Source organism: Peromyscus leucopus, chromosome 4 (assembly GCF_004664715.2).
Source record: "Peromyscus leucopus breed LL Stock chromosome 4, UCI_PerLeu_2.1, whole genome shotgun sequence".
Taxonomy (NCBI): domain Eukaryota; kingdom Metazoa; phylum Chordata; class Mammalia; order Rodentia; family Cricetidae; genus Peromyscus; species Peromyscus leucopus.
In genome coordinates, this window is record NC_051066.1 from 77,553,473 (window position 1) to 77,574,603 (window position 21,131).

The 21,131-nt window shown below is 45.2% G+C and overlaps 1 protein-coding gene across 3 annotated transcripts in view; it reads left to right on the forward strand.

Annotated features, from left to right (window-relative positions):
- Slc1a2 (solute carrier family 1 member 2) overlaps positions 1 to 21,131 on the forward strand; it is a 133,583-nt gene that overhangs the window by 58,191 nt on the left and 54,261 nt on the right. For all 3 annotated transcript variants that reach the window (XM_028877922.2, XM_028877925.2, XM_028877923.2), the window contains one exon: positions 19,562 to 19,701. In XM_028877922.2, coding sequence (XP_028733755.1) covers positions 19,562 to 19,701 — 140 coding nt within the window. Of the gene's footprint in view, positions 1 to 19,561; positions 19,702 to 21,131 lie in introns of those variants that run through there.

Consider the following 21,131-nt stretch of genomic DNA (forward strand, 5'->3'; position numbering starts at 1 on the left):
AGGCTCTTCTCTGCCCCCCACTGTCTACTTCAAGTCTCAGTATCTCTAGTCTGTCTGTGGCCTGGGCTTACAGATCTCCTCTGAACAGCTATTGAGGGCTAATGTATAGCAGTTTAGAGGACCTGCAAGACCCTGTTCTAGAACAAGCCCAAACTCTGTCCAGATAATTTGGCAACCTGATGTTATTTCAATTCAAAATTATTCCCACAATCCCCCCTCTCTCTCTACCAGATATTCAGTATGCATCTCCCCTAATGGTTCCCAGCTTCAAAGACATTCACTGTAGCCTTCTACTCACTGGTTGCTTGAACTGCTCTGTTCTGTGTTTGCTAATGTTCTAGAATTGTGCTTATATAATTTCCTTCTGACCCTAGGTGCCACACTATAACTCAAGAAGGCACAGGGACACTGAGGTAACCCTTATGTCACCTGTTCTACAAGAGTCCAGAGTGCCACTTCAGAGTTGGTGGTCTTTTCTAGGAGGTCCAAGCATCCCTTTGAACTGAGTTTTATGTGGTCTCTTTCAGTCAATGACTGTTCAAGGAATATCCCCCTTAGTTCAGAGATGGCCATGGAGGAGACAAACAGGATGGGCCGTGTTGATGGTGACTGTGCAGCATCCACTTACCTAATAACACAACCTCCCTAACAGATCCCCGCCTCCCCTAGGGTGGATAAGGAAACAGGCTCTTGGGGGTTAGAACGATTTACTGAAGACTGGATAGCTGAGCAGTGTCATGTCTCATTCTATTGAAGTCTAAACTTTGTCCACTTCCTTCAGAAAAGCAGACCTGGAGCTTGGCTCTTTCTGAGGATGTCAGGTGCACCAAAGGCCAGACTGTGGCCAGTGCTTTGATCTCTGTGCCAAGGATGCTCTGTCCTGGCCCTGCTGTGCCCAGATGGACCGGGAGGGGGGTCTTTGTGACTGGACTTTTGGACTCCCTTATGTCATTTTTTTTCTCATTTGCTGTGACTTGGCACTGAGCTGGGGTATTTTCCAAATGAGCAGGTCACATGTGACATGTGCCTGGCGTGAGCTGGGTCCTGTGGTTCCTTCTCTCTGCTTGGAGAAATGACACGTGAGCTGAGAGTTCTCATCAACGTGAGTGTCTACAATAGCAGATACCACCAAACTTAAAAGCCTACCCAGACAGTTTGAGAAAATGGTGTTATGGTTATATAACAGTTTGGATGGTTGAGAGATGGCTAACCCCCAAGAAGATGTGCCGTTGAATATATTCATGATAATTTCCTCTGAACTTTTAATCATAATATTACAAAGTAATAGACTTACATGGTAAAATGTTATAAGCATGTGGAAGTTTACGTAGTGATTGGTGAGACCCTTTCCTCGTGTGCAATACTCCTGGAGTTATCCCTGGGAGCCACGGCTATCAACTGAACTATGATTGTCCCAGAAATATTGATTATAATCTTTGTATGTACAATAAAATATATTTATGCATACTCATAATCTATTTCTTTTGAATCTATCCAGACAGACAATCAGATATCTTGTATAATATTAGAGGAACCAGCCTCAATATTATACATCCCAGGGGCTCAGGAGAGAGAACTACTAATGGCCAGGACTATTATCAGGAAATAATCTCAGCACACCGAGTTCTATAGTCCACTTGCTTTAATTCCTCTGGCATAACATCCTTTATACACAGCTTCAGTTCTGTTCTCATGTCTAGCTCCTTTCTTGTCTGATTTCTCTCTATATTTATCTACTGTCCCCTCTAGGTTCTATCTTAATTCCTTCATCTAGTTCTGTCCCTTCTAGGTTCTCATTTATCTAGTTCTTTCCCCTATCAGCTCCTCTCCCGTCTCCTTCTCTCTCATCTGGCTCTTCCTCATCTTGTTCTTCCCCATCTGGCTCTTCCTCGTCTTCTATCTCGTTCCTCTAGTCCTCTCTTTTAACTCTTCAATCTAGTTCTTCCCCATCTCAGTTCATTCCTCTCAAGTTCTTACCCATCTAGGTCTTCCATTCTCTTCTCTCTTCTCTGTGTCTCCTGCCCTGGGAGTTCTGGTCTATATACACTTACAAGCAGTATTTCCTTAGCAGTGCAAAGCCAGGCTTCCAGGGTCAAATGGAGGGGTGATAAGAATAGGCTTAATTGACACATCCGCCAGGCCTTCTCAAACAGGTAACCTGGATGCTTAAGTCTGTTCTTAGAGAGTACAGAGGTATCTCTGATAAGGTACTTTCCTCTATCCAGTGATGGACCTGGCCGGATGCTACCAATAATGATAATTACAGGGAGGCTTGAACTGGAGTTCTGGCTGAGCATAGCTGTTAGCACAGAAGGTTATCTAAATATTCCTAGAAGTGGTTAGGTAAGTAGTTAGAGGTCTATAAAGTTAGTAAGGCTGTAAGAAAGGAGGGGTCTGAGCTAAATTGTGTAAAGCTATTACTTAATGTCTACCTGACCTAGGCGGTGTCCCCTTGTGGAATTTACCTTAAGTCAGGAGACTCGCCTGTGGGTTGTTATCACTGTTAATCCTCGGAAATTGGGTGACCACCTGGGTGATGTCTCCTTTAGTCCTTGAAAGTGGCTAGGGGAGATATCTGATTCCAGAGAAAGCCTTTCCTGAGGCTGTTCTTCAAATGCCTGGAATGTGTATGTCTAGAGAGTGATCAGTCCACATTGTTAGCCCTTCTTAGGGAAAAATCAATTAGGAAAACTATGAAGGCACACATGATTTTCATAACAGAATACAGCTGATATATACCAAGCCAAGTAACACCAAAAACTCCTTGGGATTTGGCTTCCTCTGGAGGAATTCCCTGATTCCTCCAGGTAGTGACTTTGCCATAACCAGCTGAGTTCTTATGATATATTCCTGCGGCCCGCAGCACAGATAGACGGCCTCCTGGCCAGCTATCCATCCTTCTTTGTGTTTAAAAATATGCAAAAATGCTTGAATTTAATCTCTTGTTGGGGTTGTGTCAGGGCCAGTATACTCCTAACCAGAGGGCCTTGTGAGTTTGGGGGATACGCATCTGAGACCCAGACTTCATTATCAAGTTCTTCAGCTAGGGAAGGAGTATGTAGACCCATACACCAAAGATGTCTCTGATGGCTCTGTTTACATATACTACACTGTTCATCTCCTGGATGCTGTCTTCTTCAAAGTAACATAGAAGAAGATACCCTTAGGCAAGGATAGTTCCATCTGGGTGCCATTCATGAAACCTGGGCTTCAGGAAGTCTGTCCTAACTCATTCCTTACAATAGAAAAGTGTCAATTTACAGTGTCGATCTCCTTAGGGAAACAGCCTGATTATATATGATGACTTGCTGGATAACCGAACACTCTATCAGAGGCAGTCAACTTTGTCCCCAACAGCTTTTTTCCCAGTTAAGTGGCAAGAGTGAAGGGCTGAAAGACATCTGACCACATTGTTTATTATACCTTTCTCCAAATTGCCCCATGAAAAGCCAATATGCTGCTGGGGAGAGTAGTTCTGTTTGTGAGAGGCTCCCTCTTCAAAGGCATAAAAATAACCTGTTGTATCTGTCCCTGATCTTGTATCTGTCCCTGATCTCTTCCAGAGAGCTCTGAACACTGACGCCTTTGGTAGGTTACAGAGAGCTCAGGACTGTAGCTGGAAGTTTCCTGTGTCCTGCCTGGTCCGTGGTCAGGACAAATCTCTTTTTCCCGCTGGTCCTGCAGCTGCTAGGACCCAAATAAACATACACAGGCTTATATTATTTTTAAACTATGGCCTTGGCAGGCTTTTTGATAGTTAGCTCTTATATCTTAAATTAACTCATTTCTATAAATCTATATACTTTGCCACGTGGCTTGTGGCTTACTAGAATCTTTACATCTTGCTTCTCCCGGTGGCAACTAGCAGCGTCTCCTCTGCCTTTCCTTTCTCTTCCTCTCTATCTGTTTGGATTTTCTGTCTGTCTCTAAGCTGTCTTGCCATAGGCCAAACATCTTTATTTATCAATGAATCAGAGCAACATATATTCACAGCATACAGAAAGACATTCCCATCATGGGACACTGGCCCCTTTAGCAGGTTCCAAAGAGCTCTGAACACTGGTCCTTTTGGTAGGTTCTAGCCTCTGTGCCTCACTAGCTTTGACTTTTAACAGTTAAGTGTTAGTGGGAGAAACAATTGAATAATTACGTTTCTCTCAAAGGATTGTTTTACTTTAGTTGTGGCAGATGCCTAGCCTGACCTGGCTTAAATGAAGGAGATTACTGAAGGTTATTAGCTGACGATTCTAGAGGTAACTTCAGACTCCATTAGGTCCAGAGGCTAAATCTTATCATCAGAGCCTTCTCTGTCATGCCTCTCTGTCTTCAAATACAAGCAGGTGGCTTCCATATGGGCTTCTAGATGTTCTGAAAGATCTGGTTTTAGATTCTAGCAGCTCAGAATCCTCATAAAACAAGAGCTTCTCATCCCTACTATTTATGTAGGACTGAATTTTAGGACTGAATCTAGCTGGGTTAACTTGATCTCAGTCTCTATCTGTACTAGCTAGTTTTATGTTAGCTTGACACAAGGTAGAGTCATCAGGGAGGAGGGAGCCTCAGTGGAGAAAATGCCTCCGTAAGAAAATTAAGGCATTTTCTTAATTAGTGACTAACGGGGGCGATGGGGGAGGGGTCAATCCACGGTGGGTGGTGCCATCTCTGGGCCGGTGGTCATAGGTTCTATAGGAAAGCAGACTGAGCAAGCCATGGGAGCAAACCAGTAAGGAGCACTGCTCCATGACCTCTGCATCAGCTCTTGCCTCCAGATTCCCACCGAGTAAGTTCCTGCTCTCACTGCTTTGGATGATGAACTGCGATATGGTGTGTGAGTGAAATAAGCTCTTTCCTCCCCGAGTTAATTGGTCATTGTGTTTCATCACAGCAATAGTAACCCTAGCTAAGGCATTACCTATGCATCTTTGTGGTCATGAAGGGAACATCCTGATGTACCCGGCCTGAGATGGACAGAAGCTCAGCTCCTCACAAGCCACAGGGTGGGAGTTGAAGGAGGGTCAAGAAGCTAGAAAGAAAGGAGCAGCATCAGGACCTAGACAGGTCAAAGCAATAGGTCTGTCATGTGAAGTTAATGTATTTTTTTTATGAAGGGCCAGTTAGCACATATTTTAATATTTCTGTTTCAACTACACAATAATGCTCATGGAATAAAAAAAAATCCATAGGCACTAGGTAAACACTGGTCTTGGCTGTGTTTTCATAAAACCTTGTCTATGGAAATAATCACTGGGCTGGGTTTTTCCCCATGACTGCAGTTTACTGATCCTTGGTCTATGAAGTACATAGAATCTTCTTTTCCCATATTATCTAGAAACCTCAACAACATTATTTATGCAATAAGTCAGGACAACAACAAAGTGACTTTGGTGGTAATTCCAATAGCACTAACTGAACAACTAGACATAAGTGTGGGTTATATGTCAGTGATGTATGCTAGGATGCTTCTTTATTGGTGCTTCCTCTCCATAAACATACAGAACTGAAAGTCAGTGCCCAGGTAGGCGACACAAACACTGTAATTGTAGCTGAGCCCTAAGAGCTTGGGAGATGGCTCAACGTGGTAAGAGTGCTTACTGTGCAAACGTGAACACCCAAGATTGAATCCCCAGTATCCACGTGTCTGTCCGTAAGCACAGCACAGGGCAAGAGGGGAGACGGAAAGATCACTAGAGATCACTAGGCAGCCAGCTTAACTGAACAAAAATGATGAGATCCAGGTTTAGTGAGAGATCTTGTCTCAAGAGAATCAAGTGAAGAGAGACAGAGAAGGATGGTCAAATATCCCTCCTTGGCCTGCACATGACCACATACAGGCATGCACCCCAATCTCACCCCCGAAAAATAGATGAGCCCAAGGCTCAGATAGAAAGTGTCACGTGCACAAGTTTACATAACAAGCTGGGGGTGGCCTTGGGGTATGTGTCTGTTTCCTCTAGCCCTTTTGCAGTCTTGAGGGGTTCCACCTTCCAGGCATCTGGGATGCATAGTATATTTCAGGACCCAAGTGTACACAGATGGATAGTTTTTGATGTCTGGAAATGTGACCGTGTTGGGAAGAGCCTTGGCATGTCCTCAAGCTAGTGGAAAGAGCTGATTTGGGATTGGCACGTGTTACATGACTCAGGGGAACTCCTTGCTGCTAACATGACTCAGAGGTTGGTCTCACACAAAGACTATGAGATGCCCCTCAATGCATTAGAAAACAGGACAGAATAGACGCTTGATCACTGTCTCACTGATTATCCAGTTTGCTTCTGTTTGAATTGGCTCAGCAGGCAGGAACTGCCTGAACTGCTAGTTTTCAGATTGGTTGCATGCTGATGTAAGGATTCCCCTCAAGTCCCCCATGGCCAGAGAGAGGCCTGTGGGAACTTTTGTGTGCCCCAAGATTTACTCATCAAATTCTCAACAACTCTGGAAAACTCTCCGTGGGTTTTGGTTAAGCAGATGCTCTGCCGTAGTTACAGCGCTGGAGAGCCCTTGTGCTCTTCCATCCCCCACTGTCACCACTGAGATCCACTTACAAACTCCAGCACAAAGAGGGATCTTCATGAATCAAGAAAGCAAGCTTTAGAATCTTCTGATCCCCAAGTGCTATAGAGAACTAGGTAGCATTGGGGATTTGGTTTGCCATTCTTCTAAACCAGGGGCCAGCAAACGTTTCCATGCTGAGCAATAAATTTGCAGCTCCTGCCCAGGTGATCAGAAGGTTTAAATATAGGACCAGAGGATGGAGGAGGGTTTGAGTTGGCTACCCGACTACTTGAAAATAGTATCAACACCTGAGCTTTTGAAGTTGGAGAAATAAGTTTCACCTTGGTTCTGCTGTAGGTGATTTTAGGCAAGTTAAGTGTTATTAGCTTCTTCTTCATAAGTTGAGGATTATAATAGCCCGACACATCCCTACCCTGCCAGTCCATAGAGCTGCTGTTCTGAGGATGAAGCAGAACCTAGTCACTGTCTCCCAAAGCTCTTAGTTGTTGGTAGCATCTTCAGTACCTCTTAACCTGCCAAGTGAGAACATCTATTCACGACAGAAAATTAATAATGTACAGTATGTTTTTAAAAGCTATAAGAAAGATTTTTTAAATGCTTTCCCCAAAGAGAAATGACAAGTATTTCAGGAGATAGGTATGTTTCACTCAATCTACACGTTGCACAATGTGTTCACATATTCAAATATCACATGGTAATTTGTATAATTCTTATGTGCTTATGTATCTTGTTAGAAATAAATTTAAATAAAAGATCACATGTCAATGAGCTGATCTATCTGGGTCTCCCACAAAGAGATCTGTGCTGACAGCATCAAGAAATCTGTCATCAGCATCTCTGAGGAAGGGCTGAAGGGACCGGATGGGATTTTGCTTTGCATGACCGTAGAATGAGTGCTGGGACTAAGTTTTGAGTTGTCGTCCTTTCTCCGAAACATGATGTCCCGATCATTCAGAGGCAAATAGCACTTTCAAACCCATCCTCTGAACGTTGCTCCTAGCAAGGGTTAAGCTGAGCATCATGCTTGGTCCAAACTCTTCAGCATCACCTGAGAACCAAAGGTGAGGGATGATTACAGGTCAGAGTAGCCCTGGAGCCTCTGGCTCAGTCCCGGTGGCCTCACCCAACTGTACTAGCTGCGCAAACACAGTGGCTGTGCCTGGGTTTAAAGCACTTGCCCTGAAGCCACCTAAGTGGCTATCATCTTGGGAAGCAGGCGCGTTGCTTTTCATAAGTTTTGTGGATGTTTATGGTGAGTTAACAGGTGTGAGGTTGAGATTGCATGTATTAGTAAGACCAGAGAATGAGAAGCTTGCTTGAGATCAGTAAAATAAAACAAAGCAATTCTTCCTTACACACTCACGCACGCATGCACACATGCACGCACACGCACACAGGGATAATGGAGGTCAGGTCTGTGATCCAGGAACTAAAGCAACATCTGCAAATATTATTCTCACCTTGAAGTTCGAGGTTCTTGTAGCCACCATACCACAGTGAAGAGAACGGGGCTTAGCTGGAGACAGAGCAGGGCTGTGGTTCCCAGCTCTACCCTTCCTCAGCTACTTGACAAAAAGCAAGTTAGGAAACCCTGCTTCCTCTTCCATGAGATGCCTAACAGCCATTCGTCACAGTGTACACACCAACTGTCTTAAGAGATGCTGCAAACCCCTGCTGTCAAGACAGCCCACAGTCTGTAGCACCAACACCACTGTAGACTTGTAAAGAAAATCCCGATGTCATGGCTGGGTGTCTTAGCACACACTGAGTCATTACTCTAGAGAGATCTAATTTTGAACTGTTGATAATGAGGAGATAGGCAGAGAAGAGGATGAAGGCCCCTCCATTTCCTATGACTGGCCAGTCACATGTTGGTCTTTCTGTGTTGCCCTGAAGGTGAGATCACTTTTGTTTTCACATTTGTCCCCAGGGAAGCTACTCAGAGTTTATAAATTATGTGACGTCAATGGTAAAATTGAGAGAATTCACTGTTATAACTTTTGTCTCCTGTTGAATACATAATCACTTTGTGTGCAGGAATTTTGTTTAAGCATGCAGAGGATGGTCTCATTCATACAATGATAGAACTCAATTCCTACAATTATAGAAAGAGGCCCTAACTTCAGAGGAGGCAAACAGGAGTCAATTTATCTTTTGTTAGGAAAACAGCACAGGGTGCTTGTTGATAAATGTTAATTGACATTTGGTGTTTTTGTTTTTGTTTTTGTTTTTTAGTCAAGGCAATGGGGACTGGTGAGGACTGTGATAGTGGACTCTTTTTTTTTTTTTTTTTTTTTTTTTGGTTTTTCGAGATAGGGTTTCTCCATGTAGTTTTGGTTCCTGTCCTGGATCACACTCTGTAGACCAGGCTGTTCTCGAACTCACAGAGATCTGCCTGGCTCTGCCTCCCGAGTACTGGGATTAAAGGCATGTGCCACCACCATCCAGTGGTAGTGGACTCTTAAGGATATTTGCTTCTCATTTCTAACTGATAGCTACCACTCAGGAGTGTGTTACAGAATGGTTCTGTTTTCCATATTTTTTTTTGTTTTTGTTTTTGTTTTTCGAGACAGGGTTTCTCTGCGTAGTTTTGCGCCTTTCCTGGAGCTCACTTGGTAGCCCAGGCTGGCCTCGAACTCACAGAGATCCGCCTGCCTCTGCCTCCCGAGTGCTGGGATTAAAGGCGTGCGCCACCACCGCCCGGCTGTTTCCCATATTTTAAGAGAGGTAAAAATCAGAGTTTTGAAATGAAATCAATCTGCCTTTGTGTGTTCAAATATAAAAGCAAAAGCCTTGGGCCAGCCAAGTAAGCCATTGATTCAAGGCATACCTTTGCCAAACTTCAAACTGAAGATTTATAAGTTGAGCAGGAGCAAAACTTTCTTCCAGAACACTTAAAATGAAAGGCCTTTAACCTGGTTGCTCAGGAGTCAAGTGTTGATGATCCAGTGGCCAACATGGCACCTCTTTACCACTTCCAGACAAAGGTTTATGATTTGTTTGCACAATGGAAGAAGGAAAGAGCTAAAATGCTCTAAATGAAACCTTACCATATAAGTTTTCTGGGTAGCGTACAATGTAAACCTCTTATCTTTCTGTCCATAAAGACGATATCAGTCTCTTACTAATGGACCGCAAGAGTTGGGTCTGTTCTCAAATAAGGACCAAAAGACTCAGTGAGTGCTGAATGGAGCCTCAGAAAGATTGGGAGAGTGTGGGTGGAGGAAGAAGGAAAGAATGTGCTTGGCATAAGAAGCCTGACATTTCTGTTTTAACTCAACTCTGTATTTGAGTCCAGAGGGCTCCTTTCAAGAAACACTGCAGACCTCATCTAACTCCATTACTGTGTTTTTTCTTAATGTTTAATTCAGTCTTCCAGTTTTACTCAACACCCAATAGATGCCTGACACTGTGCATGCCATAATATAGAGGATTCAACAAAGACAGATGTGATCTTAGTTTGGGTGCCATAATTTAAGAACCAACCAGGTAAGCCATTGACTCATGAAGAAAGCTTGCCACACTCCAAATAGAAGGTTTTATAAATTGAACAGGAGAAAACCTTTCCTTCAGGACACTTGGAATGAAAGCCTTCTAACAGGGATGCTTAGGAGTCAAGTGTTGATGATCCAGTGGCCAATATGGTGGGTTTTTCCTTTCTTTTTGTTGTTTGTTTTTTGCCTTTTACCGCTTCTAGGGCTGTTGGTGTGTGGTTCTGTCAGAATAACTTTAGGATGTGCATACAAAGTGGTGCCGTGGCCTCTTGCTACATTTAAAAGCCCTTGATGCCTTTGGCAATATCATAAGATGCTACTGGGACTCCTGTTGTACTTGAAGACCAAGGAGCTTCAGACATCTTTTCTCGGGCTTTCTTTATGTGTCATTCTAAATCCATAATCAGAAGATGAACTTCTTATCCATGCTTGACAAAGGAAGATCATTTCTTCCCTTGCTTCCTTCCACAGGTATTTCCCAGATCCCATAGACATGGATCACTCTAACGCCCCCAAATCATTACTCCCTCAAACGATTGTAACCATGCACCTCATACCTAATACTGATTCCATATCCATGGATTCAGCCAGCCATGGATCAAAAATATTTTAAGTAAATTATGCCCATAGTGAATATGTACAGACCTCACCCCTCTGCTTGTCACTGTTTCTCAGCCTCACAGAATAACAAGTCACAGCACATTCATATTAGTGTCACACATGACTCGGAGGAAGATATGTACATTTTCATGTAAATACTAGGCAATTTTATATAAGGGACTCTGATATCCACAAATTTTGCTCTATTCAGGAGTCCCAGAATCCATCCATAGATACAGGACTTGGACTAGTAATTACACTTCTTCCATTGAGTTCGTAGTCTGGTAGGGCAGGCATTGAGTCATGAAGTAAGCCATACAACAGGGACAAATTGCACACTATAAGATCCGAGAGGCATGAGAAGCAGATGGGGAGCTTGGGAAGGAACCACTCCGAGTAAAACTTGAAAGAGTCTATGAGAACTCTGTTCTAGGTGAGAACCACCTCCTCAAACTCCATGAACTGCCTCTGCCTACTAAAAAAGTGGGCATTGGAGCCTGTGAGACAGTTGAGTGGCTCAAAGTTCTTGCTTCCAAACCTGACAACTTGAGTTTGATTTCTGGGTCCAACATGGTGAGAGGAGGAAACTGACTCCCCGTTGCTCCTTGACCTCTGCACAGGTGCTGTGACACATGCATGTGTACCGACATCCCCACCCCACCCTTGTGTTTGTACACACACACACACACACACACATACACACACACACACACACACACACACACACACACACACACAAACACACACACACATACATTCACACACACATACACACACATACATTCACACACACATACACACACTCACACAATACACACACATACATACACATACACTCACACACACACAAACACACTCACACACATACATTCACACACACATACACACACTCACACATACATACACACACTCACACACATACACACACACACACACACACACGCACACACACACACACTTTAAAATTTTTAAGTGGAGATGGGGATGGATAAAGAAGGAAAGTGTGTTCTACTGCATTAACATGGAGCCCCATGAACCAAGCTGTCTCCTCAGGCTCTGGGTGTGAGAAATAACCTTTTCCTCGATAGAAAGAACTCTCTTGGTAGCGCCTCATTCCCTGAAACATTAGCATATCAAATTAGATATTGAGAACTGAGCATGTAGGCAGTAAGCTAAGTTGACTAGTGGAATCAGTAAGAGCTGAATCAATCAATAGCCACCAATTTAATAGCTTATAAGAAAGATACAGTAAGAAACGGCACCAAGTCTCTGGGAAGAGGGAAATGCTCGCTTGGGTGATGGAAGCTGTTTAGAAGCAGCCTATTTACCAGCTTTTTAAACAGTCACTGGCCCTAAGAGGAAGGGGTAGTTTCAGTCTGTTTCATCCAGGATGACATTTGCTCAAAGAGGAAAGTAAAAAAAAAAATACTGATCTAGAAGGTTTCTGCTGGCATCTCAGTAAGGGATGCTGAGAAGTCACTGTTTGGTGGACATACTGCCTCTCTGAAGAGATTTCTAGAAGAATGGGATGAGTGGGTATTGACAGGGAACTCTCTATGTCTATCACCTCACTTCTCATACTTCTTGCAAATAGCAAATAAGATAAGGTAGAAACACTTTCAGGTCTGATGCTATGTTAGCTTCCTGAAGCTGTAACAAGTTACACAGGGCAGGGCAGCTGGACCAAAGCTACCAGTAGATAAAGAAGATAAAGCAGATAAAGAAGATGGCAGCACACTGACCTGGTCCTCCCTGCTAGCGGCTGGTGTTTCTAATACAGATAGTCCTTGCTTCTTGTAGGATAGGACTTTACTGCTTTCCATTTCTTCTTCTCTCATTTCTCTCCCTTTCTCAGACTTCCAGACCATTCTGTTTCTCAAAACTAAGTATCACACAGAACTTGTGACTACATTATATTATCTATCTATCTATCTATCTATCTATCCATCATCATCCATCCATCCATCCAACATATAGTTATTAAACATACTATCTTCCAGCAATCATGCCCATGTGGAAAGAAAGCTAATATATAAGAGAGTCTTATTCCAGCATTTATCTTCTCATGGGGAAAACAAGCTGAAAACTGTGAGAGAGGCCTTGAAAGCACAGGTGATATACTAACCTGCAGAGGGAGGACCTAAAACTCGAACTTGAGACTCAGCAAATGCCTTTGGATGAAAGCATGCCTACGTTTGAAGGTGAAGTAGATGCTAGCTTAAGAAGGATGAGCTGGACAGAGCAATGACAAGGGTATTCAGCCAGAGCAGCCGGTTTGCTGAAAGTCACATGGCCTTTGTTCATCTGGAAATGGGGCCAAGCACCCTGTGGCTCAGGACATACCCTGTGGTCTCCCTACTTTGTTGGAGCTGTGTGAAGTTTTCAGATATATTCTCATGTTTCATGAACCAAAGGGGCGTAGCAATTACTCTGGAAGTATGCCTTTGGGGACTGGGCTGACCAGCATGCTTCCAGGCCATGGCATCATCTTTATTTTTAGAAGTGATTCCCAATTTGGAGTGGTCAAACATTCAACCCAACCCTCACCGGACTGTAGAAACTAACTGTGCCTTGGTGAGTAAGTCTTTATGGAAATAGCAGATGTGTGAGGTCAAGATAATCTTAAATGTCTCTCCTGGAGTGGATTTCCAAAAAGTATAGAGGTTTCATCAGTGCGCTGGCTTGTTTTATGCCAACTTGACACAAGACAGGGTCGTTTGAGAAAAAGGACTCTGAACTGAGAAAATCACATCGATAGGATTGGCCTGTATGCAAGTCTGTAGGGTGGTTTCTTTTGATGTTGATGTGAGAGACCCCGATTACTATGGGTGATGCCACCTCGGCAGGTGGTCCTGGATGGTATAAGAAGCAGGCTGAGCACCATAGGGAACAAGCCAGTAAGCAGTGTTTTCCCCATGGTCTCTACATCAGTTCCTGCCTCCAGGTTCCTGCTGGAGTTCCTGCTCTGACTTCCTTCAGTGATGGACTGTTTACCTGGAAGTGTAAATGAAATGAACCCTTTCCTTCCCATGTTGCTTTGGGTCACAGTTTATCACTGAAAAAGAAAGTAGGACAATGATTAAGGTTTTTCCTGATGTTTCTCAGGAGGTTGTCTGGTCATTCCACTTTAAAGACTGTAGGAACTTCTTGGGCCCCACTTATTTGGTTAAAACAAAATCATAAGCATCACTTTCTAGCCAACTAGGCTCACTAAAACTCAAATGTGGCTAAATTGTAATGGTTTTTTTTTAATCATTGGAGGCATTTAAGTGAAAGGAAAGAAACTAAATCCAGTGTCCACCAAGTATCTCTTTTGATGCCTTTCTAAGTATTATCTCCCAGAAAGTCTTAGCCTACTGACTTGGGACAGCTTAAGATGTGCTCTAGCCTAAATTACTTAAAGGAAGTGCTCCCCTGGTGGAGTCTGGAGTAACTCAAGCTCAGCAGGACCTTTCCAGAAAGCCTGTCTCTGGCTTGGTGAATGGGCACAAGGGCTGGAGAAGGGTCAGAAAAGGGGACTGGAGGAGACTTTGGAGTCTGTAGCCCTTTAGGTGGTATGTGCAGGCTCTGTGAAGACACAGAAACTGTCAGAGAGAGACTTCTTGGCCAGAACATCTCCCACCATGTCTCTTAGCCGAGCCTCATAGGATGAAGCAAGCACAGAAGGACTTGCATGCTGTCAAAAATACCAGTCTATCTTAGAGTTCATGGTGCTTTCCAGCAAGGATGGAGTGTCCTTTGGGGAGCCAGGGAAATCTTGGCTGGCGGACAGTGTTAGCTGTTCTCACTGCCACACAGTATATGGTACTCAGATGAAGTACCACTAGCAGAAACACAAAGGGGAAAGCCCCCAGCAAACATAATTTTTGTTCATCGGGGTTGGCCTCCCAGAAAGTGATTTGGAGATGTCTGTGTCCCACTGTGTCTCCCCAGGCCCTCAGGCCTGGCAGTGGACTTGGGCAGTGGAGGGCAGATGGAGGGTGCATGACAGCCTCACAACCTCCAGGCAAAACGCGCCAGCAGATTTCGGCTTCTGGGGAACGTTCTCCTGCCACCTCATTGAGAGAGTGAGGGAGGAAAAAAAGAATTGGTGCCACATGAGGCGACAGGAGACTGTGCAGCAGGAAATCGGAATCCAACACCACATCTAATGAGCCCGTTATTAGAGGCTCTTGGCAGAGCGAGGAAAACAGAGCGCTAATGAAAAGCAGGTACAGAGAAAACGTAGCATGGCTCCATTGTGCATTTCCTGTGAGTCACATAGCACAGTTTGCAAGATAAGCTGGATTTGCCATTGAAACAGGACTTGCGTGCATATGTGTGCGAAGGAGCTGGGTAACAATTGCGAAATTCATAGCTGTTTAAATAATACAGTGGAGAAGCTAAGGTTGAAAGAAATTGTAAGCTCACTGTAAAGATTTAGTTATTCTCCACCCCAAGCTTTCTTGTCACGTGGCCTTACTTTGTTGGGCATGGAGGCCATGGGAGAGGTCTGGCTGAGCCGGCCTCCAATGTTCAAAAATGTACCCAAGTAGGAACAGAAGCGACTAACAGTCTCTGTGGCTGCAGCTCATGGGTTGGGGTAGGAGTGGTGAAGAACACTTGGCACTGAGGGGTTGGTGTACCCCAATTCCCTGTCTTAGTGTTTGAATTCTTTATTGCTCTGTTCTCTTTGTGCAGTGAGTGGACATTAACAAGAAGATGAGCACACACACTTGAAGTGACTGTGTTGATCCAGGGGAACAACATAGATCAGGTTTTGCCTTTTCTGTTCGTTGCCCTGGAAGCAAACCCTTACACTATTGAGACCTTCGGCCTTCTGTCTGTCCATCTTTCTAGTAGCCATGTGTCTCAGTAGGGGTTGGGACAGGCATTGAAATCCTGCCACTTTCATGATGGTAACAGGCCCTGGCACTACTTCTTTGGTAGTCACCTGAATCAGTGCCCATGCCAAAATCTCACATGTAGACATACGTACATTTCATCTGGTGGGAGTTTTAGGTTCTAGGGCAGCTGTCCAAGTGGCCGTGTTGTATTTATTCTACTTACTTGCTAAGCTGGGAATAAACTTCAGAATTCATTCAAGGAGGCTCCTCATTCCTCCAGGCTGGTGTTCATATGTGCCCTAATAATGACACAAACCCTGACCACTTGATATAAAATCGTATACACCTGCTGTCTTTACTTCTGTTCAGTGCCATCATGATCTGTTCTTTCCCCCACGCCATGTCCATACCATGAGAGCATGAGCTTTCTGGTCTGACTTTATTTTATTTGCTGCACCGTTCTCAGTAGGTCTTCCAGGGTGGGGACTACCCTGTAATCCCAGAAGAAATTCAAGGACTAAAGGCCAAGAATAGTGAAAGCGTGCTGAAACGTGTTGCCGACGTCTGTAGAAAGGCTTCCTTCCTAGAAGAAAGAGGGCATCTTTTCGTTTCCCAATTTGTTTGAGCAAGTGCTCATGTAGAAGGTCACAGTCTTGCTCTCTCATGGCTCACAGACTGGTTGGTAAAGGATGCAGGAATTTACGATCCAGGTCAGGAATCAGCCCCTCCAAGAGACCTTTCCTGAACACCCCTTATGCCTTCCCAGCCTGGATTAGTGCAGTTCTCGTGATTCCAGTAGCAACCCACGTGGGGCTTTATCAGAGCACAGATGTAAAGCAGATAATTACAGTCCAGCCCACTTCCTCCCTGTTTCTAGGCAAAAGCACTCACCACTGAGCATAGTGTCAGAAGCATGATGAATAGTCAATGAATCCATGCATGTTTCTTGCTATTGCTGCTGTTTGCTAAGTAGGCTAAGTAGCCAGCATATGCACATGTTCTAAAGATATGTAGGTTCAGAAGCAGCTCTGCACAATGGTATATAATAATCCTTGGTATTAATATTTCATGTTAATATTCTAGAATCTTCTCCTTTATAGGCTCCCCTTATGGTCTGAGAAATGCAACAGTTGGCTGCAGAATTTTTGCAGATAGTTTGTGGGAGGTCCCTGCATCCCTGACTGCAACTGAGGCTCTTATTTACTTTAAAAACTATTTTCTGTGTTGGCAAGATGGCTCACTGAGTAAAAAGGCTTGTCGTTCAGGCCCAGCAAGCTGAAATTTACCCCCAGAACCCATGATGGAAGGCGAGAACTACCCCATGACAGGTGTTTCTCTGGCCATGATGCTCCTCCCCCAATAATAACAACAGCAACAACAATGATTAAATAAATAAAGCTATATGTTAAAACTTGTTCTCCACGTGCCTGGAACATCTGCTCAATTCTAAGGAAGCCAGTCGGAGACCTTCTAAGTGAGCACTTGTGGACGGACTCTTGACATCTTGAAGCTGCCACTTTGATGTGGCTGTTTTGATTCGGGGCTTCTGGGACACTTTTGTCACAGCCGAAGAAGCAAACTATTAAGCAAGCGGCAGCAGTTTTTGTATAGCAAAGACATGTGTGCAACAGACACAGAGCCTCTTCTCAGGGTCGGCTGCAGATGAACCTAATGTCTGGGTGTTTCCACTCCGCCGTGGCTGTTTGGATGCCGAACGCTTTCATGACACCATGCGGAACTTGCCAGAACGCTTGCTTTCAGTACTTGCTGGCCTTGTTTTAATAGAGAGAGTGGGCCTGATTCTAATTTCCATGGCATCAGGGTACAATCAAAGCAGAAGGCGAGAGGGTTGACGGTCTCGAGGGAGGGGTCTTGAGGGACGGTCCAGAGTTTGGGGAGGAACTGGCTGAGAGAGTGTGCTCACTGTCCCAGAGCATGTGCGGCCTCCATCCCTCACTGGCCATTCTCTAGGTTTTGAGCTCCATTTTACTTTGCAGTTCTGGCTGGAGAATTGTTTGAAAATGGAAATAGAGCCCAAATGTTCACCTAGAACTATGGTCTGTCTATGTTGAAGAGGTCATTCTGATCGTTTTGTCCTGCTTGCTGCGTGAAGCACCTTCTGCCTGTTTTCACTGGGCAGTGAAGGAAGCAGTCCTGGTTGCTGGTTGCTCACTGACCCTGGTGAACACAGGGAGCCAGCCATACTGCTCTCCTTTTGTGGGTAGTCAGAGTGACCCTACGTGCCCACACGTGGTAGGAAGTCAGAGGTTGCCTGAAACAGCAACGTAGGAAGTAGAATATAGGGGCCACTAAGAAGCTTTTGGGTTTTAGATACTTACTCTCATCTGCCAGGCTATGAAGTCCTATTCCTGATTTTTAGGGCATTTTGATAGCAAATGCATTAAATAGCTTGTTATGAAAAATAAGCCATTTTGCTTAGGCCAAAGTTTCAGCTCTGAGCTAAATTCTCAGCATCTTGTTGGATGCTTGGCAACTGGACAGTTCCTTTCACTTACTGGCTTCTTTGCCAAGAGCTTGAGGAGTCTTATCTCTTCCTCCTGCCCTCTGGAGAAAGAAATTGCCCATGGCAGGCACCACACTGGTATATTTTGTTGAACATTTGTGCATGTGTGTATGTGTGTTGTCCAGGTGGATGGGTGCACATGTGTGTGCACATGTCTGCACGTGGAGGTAAAAGGTCATTCTCCAGGTACCATCAGCCTTTCTTTTCTGAAGTAAGGCCTCTCCTTTAGTCTGGAGCTCACTAATAGGCTACACAAGCCCCAGGGATCTACCTGCCTGTACCTCCCAAGCACTGGCATTACAAATGTCCACTGCCACAACCAGATTTTGAATGCGAGTTCTAGGGACCATACACTCATGTCTCTCTGCTGGCAGGGCAAGCGTTTTACTGACTGAGCATTTTCCCCAGTCCCCCTTCACTGAGTTTTCATGAAGGAGTATCAGATCTGGGGATTGTAATGTAATCTGGCTCCTCCCACATTAGAGAACTTTAGAGCCCTGTCCAGTGCCTCCATTTAGAAAGAGAGGCGCACCCTGAACACTGGATCCCACAGCTAGCAAGTGCTGGAGTGAGGACTAGACTCCCGAGGCCTACACTCTCCCCATTACCGTCCTGCTCCTGGCAAGCCATCGCTCTGCAGGCAGACATCACTTCCATGAAGGCCTGTCCAGTCTAGTAAGAGGACCAGAGCAAGGGTAACGCCCTTCTTCTTTGCCATGTCGTCTGTCGATGATGTGTCCTTCCAGGCGTTACCGTCTTTTCGTCCATTTTGTTTCCATCCACCAAACGATGGCGTTTGTAAACAGAAGCTACCAAACGTCCTCAGTGAAAATGTGCACGCTTCATTCTAAAAATCTTACTGGCCTAGGAAGTGTTATAGCAGGGGAGGGGCAGCAGGGTTCTCACTCCCCCTTCAGGGGTTCTACTGAGCACCCACGATCGCTGGTGTTCACTTGGGGCGGGTCATCTGGAAAATGGCCGAGTTGCACCGGAAGATGACAGTGGTCACTTGGGCTCTGAGTGGCCTTGGCTCGTGGGCAGTGTAGCAGAGCTCTGATTATACAAGTGACATTTCAGAACCACAACTGACTGAACTTTCTTTTAGCTGTATACAGTGGTTTTTCCGGAAACAGAGGGAAGGCCTGCGTTACCTGCAGGTGTGGCTTTCACCTGTGTAGGATGTGGAAGATTTGAACTTGGGGGCATTCTAGTTTTGATGTAATTCAGGCCACAACTTTCCTGAAAAAAAAAACCCCTCCCCCACCATTAAGAGAAAGAAAGAGCTCACATTTTGGAACTTGACGTATCTGGATTCGATACTTAATGTCCTATAGATTTTAAAGCCTATCCCCGTAAAATGGAGTAGAGACACTCCCTTCCCAGACCGAGCATGGGCGCGACTCTTGGGAAACCCTACTAGTTTTCATGGTCCTGCCTTTTCTTCTGCAGGGTAATTGGGGGTAAACGTGTCCATATGCTCTGCAGGTCAACTGGAACCCAGGTGTGCCCCCGTTACTCCCTTTTTGTCCCCCGCTTTGCCCACAGGAGACGCCTTTTGCCCCAGCCCAGGGAGTCACTAATCACGCGCTTCGTTTCTGTTGCAGTGCCAACAACATGCCCAAGCAGGTGGAAGTGCGCATGCACGACAGCCACCTCGGCTCTGAGGAGCCGAAGCACCGAAACCTGGGCCTGCGCATGTGCGACAAGCTGGGGAAGAACCTCCTGCTCTCGCTGACGGTGTTTGGTAGGTGCCCGAGGTCTCTCCCCTCCTTTCTCCTGAGGGCTCTCCACCCCTTCCCCCACGCTCCCCTTATTGGTGGGGGAGCACTCCTCCCAGAGAGTGCTCCCCCAGGAGCGGAAGCCTTGTGTCCCACAGAGGCCCTATTAGGCACTGCTGCCTCAGTGGCAAAATCTACCCCTAAACCAACTCCAGCCATGTGCTCTGCTCCGCAGTCTGTGGTTCTCCGTGACGTGTGTATGTATTTCCTGTGAGTGTGAGCATGCAGGTTCCCGGCCACACTTGTGCAGATGATGTTTTGAGCTGTTGGGAGAGAGGCCAAGCAATCGGCAGTGCTGCAGACCTTCTGGTGATCTCCAAGCCGGCAGGCAGCAGACCACATTTAGAGAAATACTTACATCAAGATAAGGACAGCAGGGCCAGAAAACCTCACTAAAAGGGACCACAAGACCAGGCCTTTGCCAGAAGCACCATGGACTTGACTAAAGTTGAGGAAGGGAGTATGGAAGAGGCTCATTCCAATGCTCAGATATGTTCTGAGTCACCTTGGGGGTTTGCCTCCCTGCTTCAGACCTCATTCTGGTGTGATTCTTTGATCTGAGCTGTCAACACCATCTCGGTCTTGGGTTTTCTACAGGGTATATTGAAACACAGAGTAAATGGCAGTTTCTTGTAATGACGGCCACACAGTTTCTCTTCTCAATTCTCTCCTTGTTCTTCGGCTCTCGCTTAGGCTACAAGGAGAAGCGACTAAAGTTCATCCTCCCACCTCCTCACCATCATTCACACATCCCCCATCCCCCACCCCCTTGGCCATCTCAGCTGCCAGTGGGCTAAGATCAAAACTATGTGATTGCCTTAGTTCGCTTGGAAACAGGGAACCACAGCCATGGCTGGGTTTTTAAGAACCACTCACTGTGTAATCCAATATCATTCATTGTAGGACTTGAAGACTGACATGTGGAGCCAGGAAAAGCTCTGTCCTTCAGCTGGATCCCTCACTGCACACCCCTAGATTCAACTCCATGGCCCATGTGACTGGCAACTCCTTCCCCATCACCAAAGGGGCTATGGTCTAGATTGCAGCTTTTGCTTTTTTGTGGCTTATGTTGGCCACCCATTTTCAACAGGCTAAGGGTTTTTCTGGTGGAATGTAGGACTCTGTGAAGCAAACAGCATCTCTGCCAACATCTTTGCTCAACTTGGCTCCTCCCAGTTAATAGATTACCGGAGCCCTGTCCTATGCCTCTGGCCTCCAGTTAAGAAGGAAGACATACACAAAAAACACCAGATCACATTGCCAGATCTGGCTGAGAGAAGAAACGATACTGCCTGCTGGGAATGGGTTCTTCTGGGAATTTGTGGTGCTCCGTGCAATCAATATCTCAAAAGATTTTGGAGTCATGTCTTTATTTCTCCCCGTGGAGTGTTGAGAA